This window comes from Lemur catta, chromosome 9, assembly GCF_020740605.2.
Source record: "Lemur catta isolate mLemCat1 chromosome 9, mLemCat1.pri, whole genome shotgun sequence".
Lineage (NCBI taxonomy): Eukaryota > Metazoa > Chordata > Mammalia > Primates > Lemuridae > Lemur > Lemur catta.
This window is the reverse complement of record NC_059136.1, coordinates 41,886,806-41,906,116: the sequence shown is the minus strand read 5'-3', so window position 1 is coordinate 41,906,116 and position 19,311 is coordinate 41,886,806. Positions and strand designations below refer to the sequence as shown.

The 19,311-nt window shown below is 40.9% G+C and overlaps 1 protein-coding gene across 4 annotated transcripts in view; it reads left to right on the top strand.

Moving 5' to 3' along the window:
* Positions 1-19,311, top strand: part of DEPTOR (DEP domain containing MTOR interacting protein) — a 143,833-nt gene that overhangs the window by 64,051 nt on the left and 60,471 nt on the right. For all 4 annotated transcript variants that reach the window (XM_045560845.1, XM_045560843.1, XM_045560844.1 and 1 more), the window contains one exon: positions 15,678-15,856. In XM_045560845.1, the coding sequence (XP_045416801.1) occupies positions 15,678-15,856 (179 nt within the window). The remainder of the gene's footprint in view (positions 1-15,677; positions 15,857-19,311) is intronic.

Sequence of the window (19,311 nt, the reverse complement as noted above, 5' to 3'; positions counted from 1 at the left end):
AGTTTCTATAACACTGATTTTGCCAATCAATCTCTATAGTTACTTTTCAACTTGGTAGAATGGAAAAACCATTTAAGATTTCCGGAGTTTAAGAACCATAGGTCAGAGTTCTTCTGATGCTTTCAACCTTTTGGAGTCTCTGTTTTTACCATCTGTAAAATGGGAAGAAAATGCATACTTCGCAAGGCTTATCGTGAGGACAGATGAGATAAAGTCCAGTGGAGTCTCATCAAATACAGGACATGTTAGGATTCTAACATATAAGGAAAAATGCCTATAGCCAAAAGTATCCCTGTATTACTCAAGTTACATAAAACACATATGTCTTTATACACTGGAATTATATTGAGCATGGTGAGTTGTTCATCTCTGTTTGTCCTTCCACATCCCTTCTGGACCCTTCAACCTGCTGTGTGCCCCAGGGGGCTGGCCTCTCTGCACTGCCCCAGCGGTGCCACTGCCTTCCGGCTTCTGGTACGGCTTATCAGTGGGAGGCAGGAGATTGAGGTCAGGGTAATTATTCCCCTGGTCCCTCCTCACTGTTGAAGGCCATGATTCCTGCCATGCAGCTCTCTCCTTACATCTCTCCCTTTCGGGCTCTAGAAACTGTCCTCTCTCCTTAACTCTCAGGCCTGGAATTGTTAACAGCCGGTCTGCTCCCCCAGGAGGTTCACCATCCCTTTTAGTTTCCCTTAACCCTACCCGTAGCTTTAACAGTTCCTTTACTGTAAACTGCTTTTTATAAACCCATTTGTATGTCCTTGTGGTTTCTGGCTGGGACCCTCATTGATGGAGCCTGAGAGGCCCACCTGGGAACTGAGATGAGTTCTTGCCTCCCATCTCCTCAAGTGGGCAGGCACACAGAATTGTCCACACTCTATAAATGGAAAGGTCACTTGCTCTTTTGGTTTTTTTTTTTTGATTGTGTACCATGTGATGGTTGAAATTGACACAGGATACTCTCAATGGCCGCTGTCATATGAGTATGGAGTATGCTTGGATTATAACGGATTATCTTGGCTCCCTTCGTCTCTGCTTCTGTATCACCCTGGGTTCCAGCATGTCAACAGGGTGACGGAGTCCTGATGTTTCAGTCTCTCCGGCTTGATTATAAGCTCTTTGAGATCATGGATCTTGAGGCCTCACATACCTGTGGCACATGCACATAGCATGTACCCGATAAATGCTCATTGAAGAGATGAATAGATAAATGAATGCATGGTAATTCTTATCTAGGAAAGAAATCAATAGGCAATCCTTTTCTCCCTTTCCTAACCTGTAGAATGTTCAAATTTGAGTAAAACCAGTCATAGATATTTATTATTCTGAGGTCACTATATTTGGGTTTATTGGTTGTAGGCTCTGATCGTAAACGTTCAGAAGATGAGAATAATAATCATAGCCATCATTTACTGAGCACTTCCATGTTCTAGGCAACCTCCTAAGTATTTTTCACACATTAGTTCATTTAATCCTTCCTACACCTCTAAGAAGGAGGTATTTTCACCACCAATTTACAAGTAAGGAAAGTGAATATGAGATGGGCCAAGTAACACGCTTCTACCCTCCAGTTGCTAAAGAGTGACCCTAGCCAAAAGTTGCTCAGAGCGCAGGCTCTTCACTTTCCTACAATTGGCATTAAAAATTAAAAATGTAAATTCCTTGCAGTGAACCTGGAATTGAATACCATGTTCAGCATGCTTTGAATCTGAGGACCCTAGCTCACATCGAGGGCCAGCTGATTTCATCTGAGAGAGATTTGAAAACTCAGAGTCCTTTCTAGAGGAAATGGCTCTTGTTTGTTTTTATTCATAAGTGTTGAGATTCTAGTAAATGGATCAACGAGGATGGGGCAGGATGAGATGGTGCTAAACATTCTGCAGCTGAGAGGAAAGAGAACACACAGAGAAGTGAGGTGGGACCTGAGAGAAGAGGTGGATATTGGAGCAAAGTAAAAGTGGGTATTTGAGGAGTGATACCAGGAGAAGGCATGGCTGGGCGTTTTTATAGGAAGAGGATATTCTTCCATTGTTGAAGGCTTTGCGTGGAGGCTCCCCTGGTTGGTGGCTTTGTTCTTAAGTGCAGAGATGATTCCAAGAGGAAGGGGTAGTTGCAGTTTTTCTTGCTTTGTCCGCTAAATGAAAACATCCCAGCTTAATTACAGAACCTTCATGCAGAGCTTGGGTGGGAAAGCGAAGGCATTGTTCTTCCCAATGGAAAAAGCACCAAACTGACAGAAAGCATTTATTAATTTCAGACCCCCTAGCAAAAGAGTTTCAGAACAGAAAGAAAGAAAATCCAAATAACATTTTTAATTTTATTAAAGTTAAACGTGTCGTTAAATTTTAACTATAAAGTTTATTAAAATATAACATCCATAAAGTATGTGGATCACAAGTGTACAGCTCAATACCTCTTCACAAACTAAACACACTTGTGGAACCACCATCCAAATAGTATTTTTTTTTTTTAAATGTTCTCTGTATTCTACCAAGGTCTAGTAGCCTAAACAAAATTAGCTTTGCATCAGTGTGTTTTCTAGAACATAAAACTAACTTTTAAGTAATTCAACTTCTTTGGCTTTTCTCTGTTTCACCTGTCACCCGATGCCACCTTCTTCCCTTCATCCTCTCCAGCTGCTTAGAATTGGTTCTTCTGGCCAGTTCAGACTGTTGTCCAACCTCTACAAGGGCCGGCTCTCAGGGACGTGTGTATTTGTACCCTGTATATACTCGTGTGTATCATTGGTTCACTGCGACAAGATGCCAGGAAATAGGCTAAGTGCTTCAAACAGATGTCATTTTCACAACTACTCTGTTAAGTATTATTTTCTTCATTAGCTACGAGAGGAAGCTCAGGATCATAGAACTGAACCACAGTTTAGAAAACACGGTTCTGAGACTCAAACCCAGACACTTCCCTTTGCCTCAACCTCTCCAGAGCCACGTGTGCTAATAGGCAAGAAAGAAGGACAAGGTAACCAACCGACTCATCCTGGCTCCTTTTGCGTAGCACTGGGATGTTGGTTTGTACTCATTATATTTCCTTCCTGCACTAGGATAGATTCAGAAAGAACTGTGAAGGCTGTCCTTTCTATCACATTCCACTTTTGCAGACTGATCCTTTCCCTCTAGTCCATGCTAAGAGATGGTTGAGAGTCGCTAAGCAGCTGCCTGTACAGCAGTGGCTCCAGCATGCTGAGGGTTTGTTTTTCCTATTTACCCTAGACTAGTAAGTGGTTAGTAATTGGTCCTTGGGCATTGATGACCTCTTGCTGGTTTCTAGCCCGTGGTCAAAGTAATATATAAAAGTAGTTCCCAGGTCTCAAGAATTTTGTTTACTTTACTCCCTCGTCTTCTAGAGCAGGAACTTTGCTTTATCTTTGTATTCCCAGTGACCGGCATAGGACAGGGTATCTAGTAAGCACCTGATATGTTTGCTGAACTGAAAGCAAGACTGTCATAGTGGAAAGTGAAAAGGTGACTGATGGGCTGGGTGCAGTGACTCACACTTGTAATCCCAGCTACTCAGGAGGCTGAGGCAGAAGTTTGAGCCCAGGCTGGACAATATAGCAAGACCGTACCTCTAAAAAAAAGGTGACTGATGATCATCATACAAAGGGATCATTATGCTGTCATCTTTGTTATCCTGGTTGACTCCCCATGGCTCTCTATCACCTGTAGGACATGAAGCCTTTCCTACCTAATCGCTACCTGTTTCTCCTGCCTAATAGCTGCCTGTTTCCTATGCTTAGCTCCCCATACCTTGCTCTCCTGCCCTCCCCAATCCTGCCTCCACCCAACACTGAACTACTTGTCCTAACCCCTCACCATGTGTTTGTACTCTCTGCTCCCTGATCCTGTATCCTCCCATGGTTTCCCAGTGCCAACTTCCATTTCTTCTTAACTTGGAGCTTGAAACCTACCTGTGGTAGATTTAGGTATTTCATTCTCTTGCTTCCCTTTCATCCTAATGTTCCTGTGCCTCTGTTACAGCGTTTATCTGCCTTGCTCATAGGTTTTTAACATTCACATCCCCATCTGATAGTAAGCAACTTAAGAGCAAAGGCCATGTCTTTTCACTTCTGCATCTCCCAAGACATAGAAGATGCTCAATAAATATTTCTTGACTGAAAGAATGAATACATTCACTTACTAAAGTACTGATTTTTAAAACAGCTTTATTGAGCTGTAATTCACATACCATATATAGTTCACCCATTTCAAGCATGTAAGTCAATTGTATGCTTTGTAAAAACTTTGTTTTTAGTATAGTCACAAATGTGTGAAACCATTTTCACAGTCAATTTTAGGACATTTTCATCACCTCAAAAAGAAACCCCAGACCCCTTAGCGGTCACTCCCCTATTCCTTCATCCTCCCTCATCCTCGTCATCCCTAGGCAACCACTAATCTCCTTTCTGTCACTGTAGATTTCTTTGTTCTGAACATTTCATATGAATGTAATAGTATAATATATAATCTTGTGTGACTGTCTTCTTTCACTTAGTATAGTGTTTTCAAGACTTAACCATGTTGTAGCATGTTTCAATACTTCACTCCTTTTTATAGCCAAATAATATTCCACTGTATGGCTATACAACATTTTCAGTTTCATCAGATCATGGATATTTGGTTTGTTTCTAATTTTTAGGCCATAATGAATAATGCTGTTATGAACGTTCATGTACGGGTTTTTCTGTGGATATGTTTTCTTTCTCTTGGGCATAGACCTACGAGTGGAATGGCTAGATCGTATGGTAACTCTACGGTTTCAGGAACTGTTAGACTATTTTCTGAAATGGCTGTACTATTTTATATCCCCTCCCATATCCATATCCTTGCCAATACTTATTATAATCTGACTTTTTGTTTCTATTCAGCTAGTGGATATAAAGTGGTATCTCATCATGGTTTTGATTTGCCGTTCCTTGACACAACATTTTCTATGTGATTATTGGGCATTTTGTATATTTTATTTGGTTTATTCAGATGATTTGCCTCCACCCCCTTTTTATTGAGACAGGATCTCACTCTGTTGCCCAGGCTAGAGTACGGTGGCTTGATCAGAGCTCATTGCACCCTCAAATGCCCAGGCTCAAGCAATCCTCCTGCCTCAGCCTCCCGAGTAGCCAGGACTACAGGCATGCACCACCACACCTAGCTATTTTTTTTTTTATTTTTTGTAGAAATCGGGTATTACTGTGTTACCCAGGCTGGTGTCGAACTCCTGGCCTCAAGCAGTCCTTCTGCCTTGGCTTCCCAAAGTGCTGGGATTTCAGATGTGAGCCACAGCACCTAGCTGATTTGCCCGGTTTTAATTGGGTCACTTATCTTTTTATTATTGACCCTTAAATGCTCTTTATATATTCCAGATATAAGTCCCTTATAAGACATATGATTTGCAAGTATTTTCTCCCATTCTGTGAGTGGTCTTTTCACTTTCTTATGGGTATGTTTGTTTGAAGTATATAACTTTTTAATTTCGTTGTAGTCTGATTTATCTATTTTTTCTGTTGTCACTTGTGCTTTTGGTGTCATATCTAAGAATTCTTTGCCAAATCCAAGGTCATAAAAGTTTTATGGTATTAGCTCTTACCTTTAGGTTTTTAATCTATTTAGAGTTATTTTTTATATAAGGTGTGAGAAGGGTCCAACTTTAATCTTTGCATATGGCTAATTGTCCCTTCACCATTTGTTAAAAAAACTATCCTTTCCCCATTGGATGGCCTTTACACCCTTGTCAAAAATAAGTTGACCATAGATGTATCAAAGGAGTGATTTAAAATTTATTTTAAGAGAGGGAGTACTATGATTGTACAATATAAGACTTGGTTGAATAAAGCCCAGGGACTGTTTCTCTTGCCTTTTTACACTGCTTCCACAAATATGCAGGACAAAGTGGTGCTGCTATCACCTAGCTTGCTAACCTACAGAAAGGCAGTCCCTACTTATCATTGTGTTCCATTTTTTATCACTCTTTCTTGGCTCTTTAAATATATTCATCCATTTTTCCTGATTGGCATTGTCGTCAATTTTTCTTCATCATCACTTCATCTTATTCCTCCTAAATTTCTTTGTTTACCCCTCCTTTCTTTCTTTGTTTTGGTTGCAAATTGTTCTGTTTTCTAATAATTATAAAATAATCCAAAATAAATAATGATCATTCCTTTAAAAGGAGCCTTTTAGAACCCGAATTCCCTTGACAGTTGTTTGAGAAGGCTCACAGAGGTTTGAATTGTTTAGAATTGAGGGTAGCAGAGCTTGGTTTCTCTCCTTCTTGTGTAATTTTGTGGTTATGAAACCATAGTTGAATGTAGCCTTTTAGGATGGCCATGGCCTGAGAATTCGCACTTGGCTTCTGTCTAAAGCTGATTCAAATTCTGAAACTGAGTGCTTAATACAACCTTAAAAACTATGGGGAATGTGAAAATTACAGCTTGGTTCCCAGAACGTCAGCCTCTTCAGAGCATAAGATCATCACTAAACAGTTCTCTGTTTTTCTTCCAGCTAATTTAAAAGAACAAAGAGGAAGGGATTTTATCCTTCAAAGACAGATAACACTCTCCATTACTTTTGCTTAGTTTTCAGTCAGTTGATTAGAAGAGCATATTAGTTGAACAGCTAATGTGTACCTGTTCCCAGGGCTCAGTTATCTAAGAAATAAAAATATTTAAGACATGGTATCTGCCCTTCAGGAGCTTCTAGTTTAGCTAAAGGGGTAAAAATAGTACATTAAAAATTGAGAGGGAAGTCCACTTGCTCAAGGCTTCTTGGGTGTGGCTCCGGGTAAAAAAAAAAATTGAGAGGATATATACAAAACCAAGGTACTGACTTTAAGTTCAAAAAGAGAGAGAGAACAAGACCTGTGTGGGTTGCTTCTTAGTTGGGATACTTTCCTAGAGGCCTTAGGACCTAATCTGTGCCTTTAAAGCAGAGTCCCACTATATCATTTAGCAGCTTTACGGGCATGAGAGCCAGGCTCCTTCTGCCCTGCCCTTCCCTTCAGGCTGATGCAGCCCCTCTCGCCTCCACACAGGATTGGCCATGAGGGGCTGGGGCTGGATTTCAGCCTTCCTTGGAAGCCAGGTTCCCTTGAGCAGTGAGCAACCTGTATCACTGCACAAGGAGCCCCTATTTTTTTTTTTTTTTTTGAGACAGAGTCTCGCTGTGTTGCCCAGGCTAGAGTGAGTGCCGTGGCGTCAGCCTAGCTCACAGCAACCTCAAACTCCTGGGCTTAAGCGATCCTACTGCCTCAGCCTCCCGAGTAGCTGGGACTACAGGCATGCGCCACCATGCCCGGCTAATTTTTTCTATATATATTTTTTAGTTGGCCAGATCATTTCTTTCTATTTTTAGTAGAGACGGGGTCTCGCTCAGGCTGGTCTCGAACTCCTGACCTCAAGCGATCCACCTGCCTCGGCCTCCCAGAGTGCCAGGATTACAGGCGTGAGCCACCGCGCCCGGCCAGGTGAATGAATTTTTAAGGCCAGATAATGATTATCATGTGTATAGAGTTTTATGTTTTGTTTTTTGGAATAATTTATCATATTAATGCATGACCTTTTTTTTTAAAGCCTTCTCTCTAAATTCTAAAACATCTTTTTGGCCTGTGCCTCATAGCCCCTATTATCTCCCTCCCTGGCATTTGCTCCTGTACACCATTCACGTATATTCCCACGTTATATAGGGCCTTCTCAGCTCTTTTGAATTTTTTTTCAATGTACAAGGAGATCGTTATCAGCTTATTTCTATTCCTGTACTGGCCCCTAAATGTAGCAGTTCCTTCTATTGTGATGCTGCCTTCCCTCTAGGTTAACAGGAGTCTGGGAAATCTGACTCAGATAGAGATCCAGGAAAGATTGAAATCAGTTTGCAGTCAAAACCTGCGCTTACAGGAGGCAAGTATTGTTAATGCTTAACAACTTACATGGCTTTATGTCATGATTATAGATCAGCATATAAAAATGTCAACTAAAAATAAATTTGTTTCATAAAATATAAGATGTTTCAGAGCATTATACACACTTCTGATGACTGATTAAAATGGAATTATTCTTGTCTGTTGAAAGATGTAAGGAATCTTAATTCATTTAGACACAAAGAAAGGCATTCGATTTTTTTTCTCATAATGGCTCCATCTATAAAACATTTATAGTCATGGTCATCATCATCATCATCATCATCGCTAAAATTTATTCAGTGTTTATGGTGTGCCAGGCACCATAACTGAAGCTTTTCATGCATTGTCACATTTAAGCTGCACAACAACTCCCCAAGTAGTCACCATTTTCATCCCCATTTTGCACACAGAGAAGCAGAGTCCTATTGCTAACAATCGTGCAGAGTTAGGATTGGAAGCCAGGTTTGTCTGACTTTGGTTCTCATGCTTTTAAAACTACTCAATAGTTTAAGTAAAATAAAAAAATATTAAATAAATAAGGAAGAGACAACACAAAATTGTGAATGAGCCATAAATATTGAAATTGCCCTTTAGCTGCCTAAAATAAAGCAGTATGGTAGGTCATCTCCAATGGTGGCTACAAATGTTTCCACCTCTTCCTATGTGAATTACATTGCTCATTCCATGAAGAGCTGGCATGTATGTCCCCTCCATTTGAGCCTGGCCTTTGTCTGTGACTACTTTAACCCATATAATTCAGGACAGGTGACATCCTGGGACTTCTGAGCCTAGGGGTTAATAAGGGTGGCATGGTTGATTTATTTTTTACAAGAGTGCCAAGATAATTCAATGGGGGGAAAAAGAGTCTTTTCATTAATGGTGCTGGGACAACTGGATAAAATACACATACAAAAGAATGAAGTTGGACTCTTACCTCATGCTTTATATAAAAATTAACTCAAAATGGGTCATGGAACTAAATTTAAGAGCTAAAATTTTAGTACTCTCAGAAGAAAACATAGGAGCAAATCTTCATAGGCTTGAATTAGGCACTGGTTTCTTAGATGTGATGCCCAAAGCACATGCAACAAAATAGAGAAATAGATAAATTGTACTACATCAAAATTAAAAACTTTTGTGCTACAAACAATACCACCAAGAAAGTGAAAAGACAACTCACAGAATGGGAGAAAATATTTACAAATCGTGTCTGATGACGGACTTGCGTCCAGAGCAGGTAAAGAACCCTTAACATTCAATAATAGAAAGATTACTAACCTAACTGAAAAATGGGCAAAGGATCTGAATATACATTTCTCCAAAGAAGTTATACGAATGGAAAATAAGCAAATGAAAACATGCTCGATGTCCTTAACCATCAGGGAAATGCAAATCAAACTTCAGTGAGATACCACTTCACACCCACTAAGATGGCTATAATAAAAAAGAACACAGGACAACAATTTTTGGCAAGGACGTAGAGAAATTGGAACCCTTATACTTTACTGGTGGGAATGTAAAATGGTGAAACCACTTCAGAAAACACTCTGTCAGTTCCTCAAAAGGCTAAACAGAGCTGCCATGTAACTCAGAAATTCCACTCCTAGGTGCATATCGAAGAAAAATGAAAATATATATCCATAAAAAACTTGTATATGAATGTTTGTAGCAGCATTATACATAATAATCAAAGATGGAAAGATGTTCTCCAACTGATGAATAGATAAACAAAATGTGGTATATCCATATAATGGAATATTATTTGGCAATAAAAAGGAATAAAATACTCAGACATGCTACAACATGGATGAACCTTGAAAATATTATGGTAAGTGAAAGAGTCACAATAGACCACATATTGTATGAGTCCATTTATATGAAATATCTGGAATAGGCAAATTCAGAGACAGAAAATTGATTAGTGTTTGCCTAGGGCTGTGGGGATGGGAAATGGGGAATGACTATTACTAGATTGGGATTTCCTATTGGGGAGATGAAAGTGTTCTAATGTGGATCATGGAGACGGTTGCACAACTTCTATATGTATTACAAGCTACTGATTTGTGTGTGTTAAATGGATTAATTGTATGGTATGTAAATTATATCAGAATAAATCTGAAAGGAAGAGGAGGAGGAAGAGGACTGGGGAGGGGCATGGTGAGGAGGAGGAGGAGAAGCAGCAGCCATCCTGGCAGCGTCTGCTACCTCCTCCTTGAGACCCGCATCACTGTATGATGTCCAGGCTGCCTTACTGGAGAAAGAAGCTATATTGAGGAGCACCGTGGAGCCAGCCATCTGGCTCTGGCCACCATCTGCATCAGTTGTGAGTGACCCCAAGCTACAGCCATAGAGGAACTGCCCAGTGGAGTCCCAGGCAATGCATAGAATATTAAGATATAATTAAATGGTGTTCATTTTAAGCCACCAAGTTTAGGGGTAGCTTGTTACATAGCAAAAGAAAATTGAAACCAGTACTAAGTCAAATTCTTTTTTGTTTTTTTTTTTTGGTTTTTTTGTTTGTTTGTTTTTGAGACAGAGTCTTGTTCTGTCACCCAGGCTGTAGTGCAGTGGGATAATCATAGCTCACTGCAACCTCAAACTCCTGGGCTCAGGAGATCCTCCTGCCTCAGCCTCCTGAGTAGCTAGGAGTACAGGTGCACGCCACCACACCTGGCTAATTTTTCTATTTTTTCTAGAGACAGGGACTCACTTTTGCTCAGGCTGGGAAATTCTTGCTTTAACACTGTGACTGCATATAAATCCTAAAATCAAATCCCAGGAAAGATTTGGTCTTGAAGAGAGGAACCTGGCTGGGGACAAGACTTGATTATAAGGGGAAATGAAGCGAGGAAGTGCTAAGGGCGGCGGGGCAGGGTTTAAAGGCAAACTCAGCCAATCCAGGCAGGCCTGCCAGCTGGCCTCATTCCCAAAGCACACATTGGCAGACGCAGCTCACCAGCCACTTGTCCGGAGGCCACCAGCTACTTAGCAGGAGCTCGAGAGGGCTGGCGGGTCATGTTTCTGGTTACAAGAAGTGACACAAATTAACCCCATTAACTTGTCCTTCCTACTCCCTGAAAGGAAAATCACTGAGTTTGAAGGGCAGGGTGGTTAGAAGCCAAGAGTCTGTGTCTGTGTCTTAAATGGAGACTGTCAGCTGTGCAAGAACTGCCCTGGTTCGCCTCGTCTCCACCCCGGGTCATCCTCAGGAGGTCATTTTTAATATAAAGTTGCATAATGATGTATAGCAGGGGAATGCATAGAAATAAGTTCATTCAGCAAATGCTTTTTGGAAACTTATCGTGCGAGAAAACATCTGTAAACCTCATGAACAGGGACTCTGGTCTCAAAAAGCTTATGGTCAAGTGAGCAGGTGATTCCCCTACGGCTCTGACAAGTGGTACGTAGCCCAGAAATGTAGTATTCAGAAATGTCTTAGAGGAAGTAATGTCTAAAACCAGGAGACTAGGTGGCTAGTTTTTTCTCTATTTTCACCCCCAAATACCTTATCTGTGGGTCAAAAGAAATGAAGGAATGGGGTTATTCCTTATTGGGGCACACACGGGTCTTTCCATTCTCTCTTCTGGAGTCCCATCGCTAATTCAGGTTCCTAGGTCTAGCTCCACGTGGATTTATTCTATGTAAGTTATTTCCAGGAACTTCCTTCGTGCGTCCTTCATTCCTTTGGTACTTTCTGAGCTGTGTGGTATGTCTCTGTGTGCAGAGTTTCACATATTTTTGCCACTGTCCCTTGATCTGAATGTGTCCCGGTTATCTATTCCTGCAAAACAAATCACCCTAAGATTTAGTAGTGTAAAACAATAGTGATGTATTCTTTCTTCTGATTCTGTGGGTCGCAGGACAGCTCTTCTACTGCTTCTGCCTGGGCTCATTTGTATGGTTGCTGGAGGGTCAGCTGGGCAGGAAGGTCCAGGATGGCCTCATTCACATGTCTGAGAGCTGCTGCCTGCTGTTTGCCTGGGCACCGTGGTTCTCCTGGTGGCCTCTTCTCCCCCAGGAGGCTGGACCTACTCGATTACACGGCAGTCCCAGGAGGGCATTCGAGGGGGAGAAGGCGGAAGTTGCAAGGCCTCTTAAAGCCCTGCCTTAGAAGTTACATAATGTCACTTCTGCTGTATCCTGTGGGTCAGAGCAAATCACAAAGCCAGCCTAGGTTCAAGGGAAGTTGAAATGGACTCATTCTTGGTGAAAGAAGCAGTGAAGTCACACTGGAAAGAAGTATGAGAGGAGGTATTGTGGCCACCTTTGCACATAATCTGCTGTAGAGTTATGTTTCTGTCCCTTGTGTTGACGTGTGTGGTGGTTGTTCTTTGCACCTTCTAAGAAAGAGTTGTCCATTATTACATTAAATAGAATGCTTATTGCTCACACCAACTTAGCTGTTACTAACTCTGGGAAAACAGCCTGATGGCTAATTCTAAATATGGATTAAAGTGCTGAGGATGATTGACATAGGAAAAGATCTAAATAAGATTTTTTAGCGACTCCTGTTACATGCTGAATAAGGTTTTAAATGAGTTTGGTTTATATGCTAATAGCTTTTTTGTAAATACTCTTAACATAAAAGTATACATTTATATACTTAGAACTTCTTTCCCTAAAAATATTTTTGATAATAACCGCAATCCAGTGAAGGGAAAAGAGCAGGTATTATTATTTTCCTCATTTAATACATGCTCAGAGACACTGAAGCAGTGAGAAGTTACCTGACTAGTTTGTGGCAGAAGGGTGTTTGGGTCCCAAGTCTCCTGTTGTCTAATCCTATGTCCCGTCCATGGATTTCAAGTTAAACTTTGATGATTCTTCTAGGAAGAGCAGAGGGAGCTTGAAGGAATCCCATTTTCATCAGTTCATAACTATTAGGCAGAAATTCATCATGCCTTGATGTAGGCACAACAATTACTTAACGTAATGTAACACTTTGTATATACTGTGAATTGTCTTGTATTGTAAAGCTGTTTCACTCACACTCGCCTATGATTCTAACAATAGCTGGATGATGATACCATGATACTCTTGAGAAAAATGAGGCTGAAACAAAGAAAAATGGCTTGCCTTATGTCTCAAAGTGACTGTGACCCATTGAAGATAAACTTAAATCTTCTAATTCCTAGTGCAGTGTTCTTTGTACAGCATGGTTGGGCTCTAAGTCAAACAGCATTCAAAATGAACATCCTATGGCATTCAGGTACCCAGGTTTAATTACCTCCAAATGAAATGATTGGTAGACAAGTATAAAGTGCATGTTTCCATGAGCTTGAGCAAGTTTCCTTCCTGCTACACTGAATGCTGTCCTTTAATTTTCCTCATTTGGATAAGAAATACATTTTTCTTATGTGGATGAAGAGTGAGTTGGACTACAATGATCTCCAAGGTTTCTTCCTATTGTAGAATGAAACAGTTCATTTTGTATTGCATATTATTGTTAGTTTCAGAGGAAGATATTTAAAAGAGAGAGCCAAACTTTCATGTTTCATGATAGGAACTCATCAGAAATAGTTTTATAGAGGAAGATGGCACAATGACTGTGGTATTTTATAAGGTTCCGTTTTTCATTTAACAAAGTTTTATGGGCAAACATGGACTCTAGCCTGTGGGAACCTATAATTGAGTAGTCCTTAATCTGATAAAAACTGTCCATGGAGCAATGAGATGGCTTAGTAGAGACCTGACCATAGCTGAGGTGCAAAGAACAGGGAGTTACATAGGCCTGAGAAGTGGGGAAATCGTGGGTAGAAGAGGGAGAGACCATGCCAGCCTTGGTAATGACATATTCAAAGGCCTTATGGTAGACTGAGCATGAGGAACTGACAGAAGATCAGCATCTCTGGAGCACAGAGAGATATGAAGTGAGAGCAGCTCTAATGGGACAGGAGGCAGAAGCATGCATGTGTTATAGCCCATGTAAAGGATTTTGGTCTTTATCTTAAAAGCAATGAGAAGCCATCAAAGTGTATTTTCAACTGAGGCTAGACGTTATTAGGCTTGAATTTTAAAAACATCATTTAATTGCTATGTCTGGACTTAGGTGCTCAATATTGGGTTGAGAACAAGAGTGGATGCATAGTGTAGTCCCATTAAGAAAACTAGTCATCTAGGTTAAAGCTATTGGTATTTTAGACTAAGGTAGTGGCAGTGCCTGAGATGGGAAGGCCTAGACATACCCGAGAGAGATTCAGGAGATAAAATTGACAGTTCGTACTGACAGCCTGGGCAGGGGATGAGGAAGGGGAGACGTCAAGGACAGGCTTCCTTTTCTGGCTAGGCATGGAAGCACTGACTGGCCAGGACTACCAGGTCTGGGGGCAAGAATATGAGTTCAGTTTTGGGCTTGTTGATTCTGAGGTGTCTTTCAGCTGTCTGTATGGATGCAAAGGTCTGGTGTTGGGAGTTTAGGCCTGGTCTGGGGATTTAAATTGGGGAATCCTTGGGAAATGGATGGTGACAGAACCCATGGGGATGAAAGAGCTCACTCAAGAGACTGTGGAATGAGAAAAGAGGTATTTGGGGACTGAAGCCAAGGAATTCCAGCCTTTGAAGTCCAGGGAGATGAAGAGGAGCCAACACAAAGATAGCTGAGGAAGAGGTAGGAGCAGAGGGACAGGAGGGAAACCAATAGAGTGTGACATCCCTCTGGCTGAGGGTAGTGGTCAGTAGCACCTAATGGTATTAAGGTCAACCGAAATGAGGACTTGGAGTTATGTCATATGGCATCGTATATGGATGCACAGGAGAATACCCATGGCCCCCATGGGAGCTATTTTGGAGATGTAAGGGCAGAATCCAGAGGAGCTGAGCAATGCTTGGGAATATTGGTATGAGAAGCAAGCTATATGGTATGAGAAGATTGTAAAGGAGTGACTAAGTAGTTGTCTTAGTCAGTTTAGGCTGCTATAACAAAAATTACCATAGACTGGGTAGCTTAAACAACAAACATTTGTTTGGGAAGTCTAAGATCAAGGTGCCAGCAGATCCGAAGACCTGCTTTCTGGTTTGCAGATAGCTGTCTTCTTGCTATGTCCACACATGGAGAGAGAGAGAGAGAGCAGAGAGAGAGAGAAAGCATCATCATGCCTTGATGTAGGCACAATGATTACTTAACATAGTGTAACACTTTGTATATACTGTGCATTGTATTGTAAAGTTGTTTCACTCACACTCACCTATGATTCTAACAATAGTTGGATGATGATACCATGATACTCTTGAGAAAAATGAGGCTCTTCTTATAAGGGCACTAATTCCATGATTAGGGTTCTACTCTCATGACTTCCCAAAGGCATCCCATCTCCAAATACCATCATATTAGGGACTAGGGATTCAACATATGAAATCTGTGGGGACATAAACACTCAGTCCACAGCAGTAGTCTTCTTATTGGCACAATGATTTGGGAAATGACATAATGCCTTTAGGAAAGAAATACTAACTTTTTTAGAAAGGTAGAGTAGGGCATGATCAGTAAATTATAATACTTTTTGAGATTGCTAGCTTGAATGCAGTCTGCTAATGGTACAGTTTTGGATTGCATTTCCAGTTTTTGCTAATTACCAGGAGAAAATGCATCTTGTTCACTTCTGAAGCAGATCCTCCTCTTAGAAATCAAATGTGTGACAGCACATGACAGCCACATCTGTCTGTTTGACAACTTTGCTGTGATACTTAACAGAAGCCTATGATGTAGGATTTCAAATGAGCTGTTTTCCTTTTGTGTAGGCTTGGTTTATTTTTCTTTTCCCCTTTCTTCCTTCCAGGCTGATGAGCCCAGAAAACACACTCCTGCAGCCCAGAGAGGAGGAAGGAGTCAAGTATGAGCGCACCTTCATGGCATCTGAATTCCTGGATTGGCTGGTTCAGGAAGGTGAGGCCACTACAAGGAAAGAGGCAGAGCAGCTTTGTCACCGGCTTATGGAGCATGGCATCATACAGCATGGTGAGTGTATCGGTCAACTTTTGCTGCAATAACAAAAACCCTGAATCTCATGTCTTACAATAACAGCACTGACTTCTCACTCATGAGTCTGTAAGTCAGTTGCACCTCTGCTTGGGTTCACCGTGGCTTGTTTCCAGGCTGAGGGGCAAGTTCAGGTCTGTATTCCATGCCTTCTCATTCTGGGACCCAGGCTAAAGGGATATCCACTGTCTGTAGTATGTTGTTTTCACAGATGACTGCAGAAGCTAAAGAGGGCAGGCAGATTCTTATAGTGCCTCAAAAATCTTTTGCTCAATGTGATATAACATCACAACTACACATCCAGCTGGCTAAACAAAGTCATGTAATCGGGTCTAATACTCATGGACTTGGGCAGTAGATGCCTTCCACAAGGCTGGTTGTGAGGGGAGAATGAAAATTTCCTGAACCGCAGTACAAGCTGCCACAGGGAAGAGTTATTCCAAAGGGCCTTCATAAAAGGTTCGCTTTCCTTATAAGGTTGAATTATAGTGATGCAATATAACTTATTGGTTAAGAACTGTATTACATTTGACCCTCTGTATCTGTGGGTTCCACATCCATGTAGTCAACCAACTACAGATGGAAACTATTTGGGAAAAAAGTTATGTCTGTACTGAACATGTGCAGACTTTTTTCCTTGTCATTATTCCCTAAGCAATACAGTATAACAACTATTTACCTAGCATTCACATTGTATCAGGTACTATAAGTAATCTAGAGATGATTTAAGGTATACAGGAGCATGTGCACAGGTTATATGCAAATACTACACCATTTTATATCAGGGACTTGTGCATCCACAGATTTTAGTATCCAAGGGCGGTCCTAGAACCGATCCCCCATGGCACTGAGGGACAAGTGTAGTTTTCTTTTGCTGTATAACACGTTACTCCAAAAACATAATGGTATAAAACAATAATAAATGTTTTTAATCTCACACAGTTTCTATGGGTCAGGAATTTGGGAGAAGCTTAGCTGGATGATTCTGGCTTGACATCCCTCAGGAGGTTGCAGACAAGGTGTCAACTGGGGCTACAGTTGTCTAGAGTCTTCCACAACAGCTCGCTTGTCACGTGACCATTGGTACTGACTGTTGGCAGGAGGCCTCAGTCCACCGCTATGTGGACTTCTTTACAAGGCTGCTTGCGAATTCTCATGATGTGGCACCCTGGCTTCTTCCAGAGAGAGCTTGATCCAAGAGAATGAAAGACAGAAGCCACCATGTTTCTTTCTAAATGAGCCTTGGAAGTCACATACTATTATTTCCTCATTAATCTATTGATTACCAGGTCAGCCTTATTTAGCGTGAGAAAGGGCTACACAAGAGCGTGAATACCATGGGGCAGTGATCATTGGAGCCACCGTGGAGGCTGGCTGTCACAAGAGCACAGCCTCTGGAATCCCAGCTCCACCCATTATTAGCTGCTTTCCTTCTGTCTTCTGTAAAATGGGGATAATCTCATAAGGGGGTGGTAGGAGTAAATGCAGTAGATACAGAGTACTTGGTTCAGTGCCCTACTCTTAGGAAGTGCTCAATCAGCTGCAAGGTGTATACTTGAGACGGTGAAGAAAGGGCTGGGAACCAGGCAGGCATTTCAGCGTGAGAGTCAGTGTGCAAGATGAGCCTTGACTTTTTGTGAGCTCCTTCCGCTAACCCCATTTAAACCCAGGTCCAGGAATTTTATCCCAAGGTTAGGAAGATAACAGCAGGATTATAGAGATGAAAGAAACTTTAGAAATTATTTGGAGCGGTGTTTTACAAGCTGCAGATTGCAACCACTTTAGTGGGTCATGAAATAAAATTAGAGAACCATTCCCAGCTTTTCAAAATAAAGTTTTAAATAGACTAGACTAGACTCTTACTACTCAAAGTGTGGTGTGGGATCACGTGGTGTCACCTAGAAGTGTGATAGACAAGCAGACTCTCTGAACCTACCCATGTTCTGTTAAATCTGACCCCCAAGTGATTCGGATGCACATTAAAGTTTGAAAGGCAATGAACTAGGTATAATTATATATGATTAGAGCATATTTTATGTTGTAAGAATAAGTATTGTTTTGCAAAATATTTATTTCAGTTAGATATATACTGTATAAACATATAAGCATATTGAGGTGTGTATGAGGTTGCAACCTAAAAATTATTTGTTACGGTGTGTTAGGGTCAAATATTTTGAAAGCCACTGAGCCAGAGGTATTAGTTGGAGCCGCACTCAGTGTATTCCAGGGTGTTTCTCCTGTTCAATTCTGCCATGACTGGACTCACAACTGTCTGTTGACCTAATATGCCAGGTGCTGGTTAAGTTCACTGAGGAAGGGAAGATGGACAGGAAAGCATAGTGCCAGTGTGGTCCCTGGCCTTAAACAGTTCATAGTCTTGTTGGGACCGTAAGATGGTTAGAGAAGCAGTTAGAGAACAGCAGAAGATGTACTATATATTTTATTTGTTCATTTATTTTATACAATGTGCCAGGCATTGTTCTAATCATTTTACTCTTAACAAATTTTTTCATGTACAATACAGTATTGTTAACTGTAGGCTAGGTATTATTCTTTTTTTGTTTGGTTTTGTGGGTTTTTTTCATTTTTTGGTTTTTGGGTGTTCTGTTTTGTTTTGTTTTGTTTGCCATACCATCTAGGTTTGTGTAATAGGTATGCTTATTATCATCATTTTACAGATTAGGAAATGAAGGCACCAATAGGATAAACAATTTGTTTGAGGCCAGTCAGGTAGTAAGGTCCAAATGGATATTACTGCTAGTAAGTGTGAACTTGCAGTTAGATGGAGTGACTGGGGTGAAAAATGGCATATTTGGGTTAAAGTTGATTCTGTCATCTTTGCTCTAGACAGAAAAATTCAGATACCAAGTTCTAGGAGAAAGCCAGCCTCATCCTACTACTGACTCACACCATATCCTCGACTTTAGAGAGAAGACAGAAGATGCCATGAATGGTTGCCAAATGGGTTTCCAAGAAATGAGTAATTACACTTCGATTACAGTGCCATTTTGTAATGCTATGAACATAAATGTCAAAAAGGTATAATGTACATCATATTATTGATAACAAATCTCAACCACAGAAGTATACTTTCCGTGGTTTTAGGAGGATTGAATAGTCTCTGTATAGAAGCTGGGGTTCCAGTTTCCCAACAGTGCAATTCACTGCTAGATCACAGGTTCTAACTTGGAGTTATAAAAATACAACCACCACATCTGTGATAAGTACTGGTTAGTGTCTTAAGCAAAGCTCTGAATTGTCTGGCTACTAATTAATTTCATAGGTTAAACATTAAAGATAGCCTTTAGGCTTTCAGCAGAAGGTTTCTGGATAAAAGTGGTTCCCTAGATTGAAACCAGTAGATGTTAAAAATCCAGCCCACTTATGAAATCCTAGCTAGCTCCATCTATGATTGGTAAATGATGCTCTGTAAT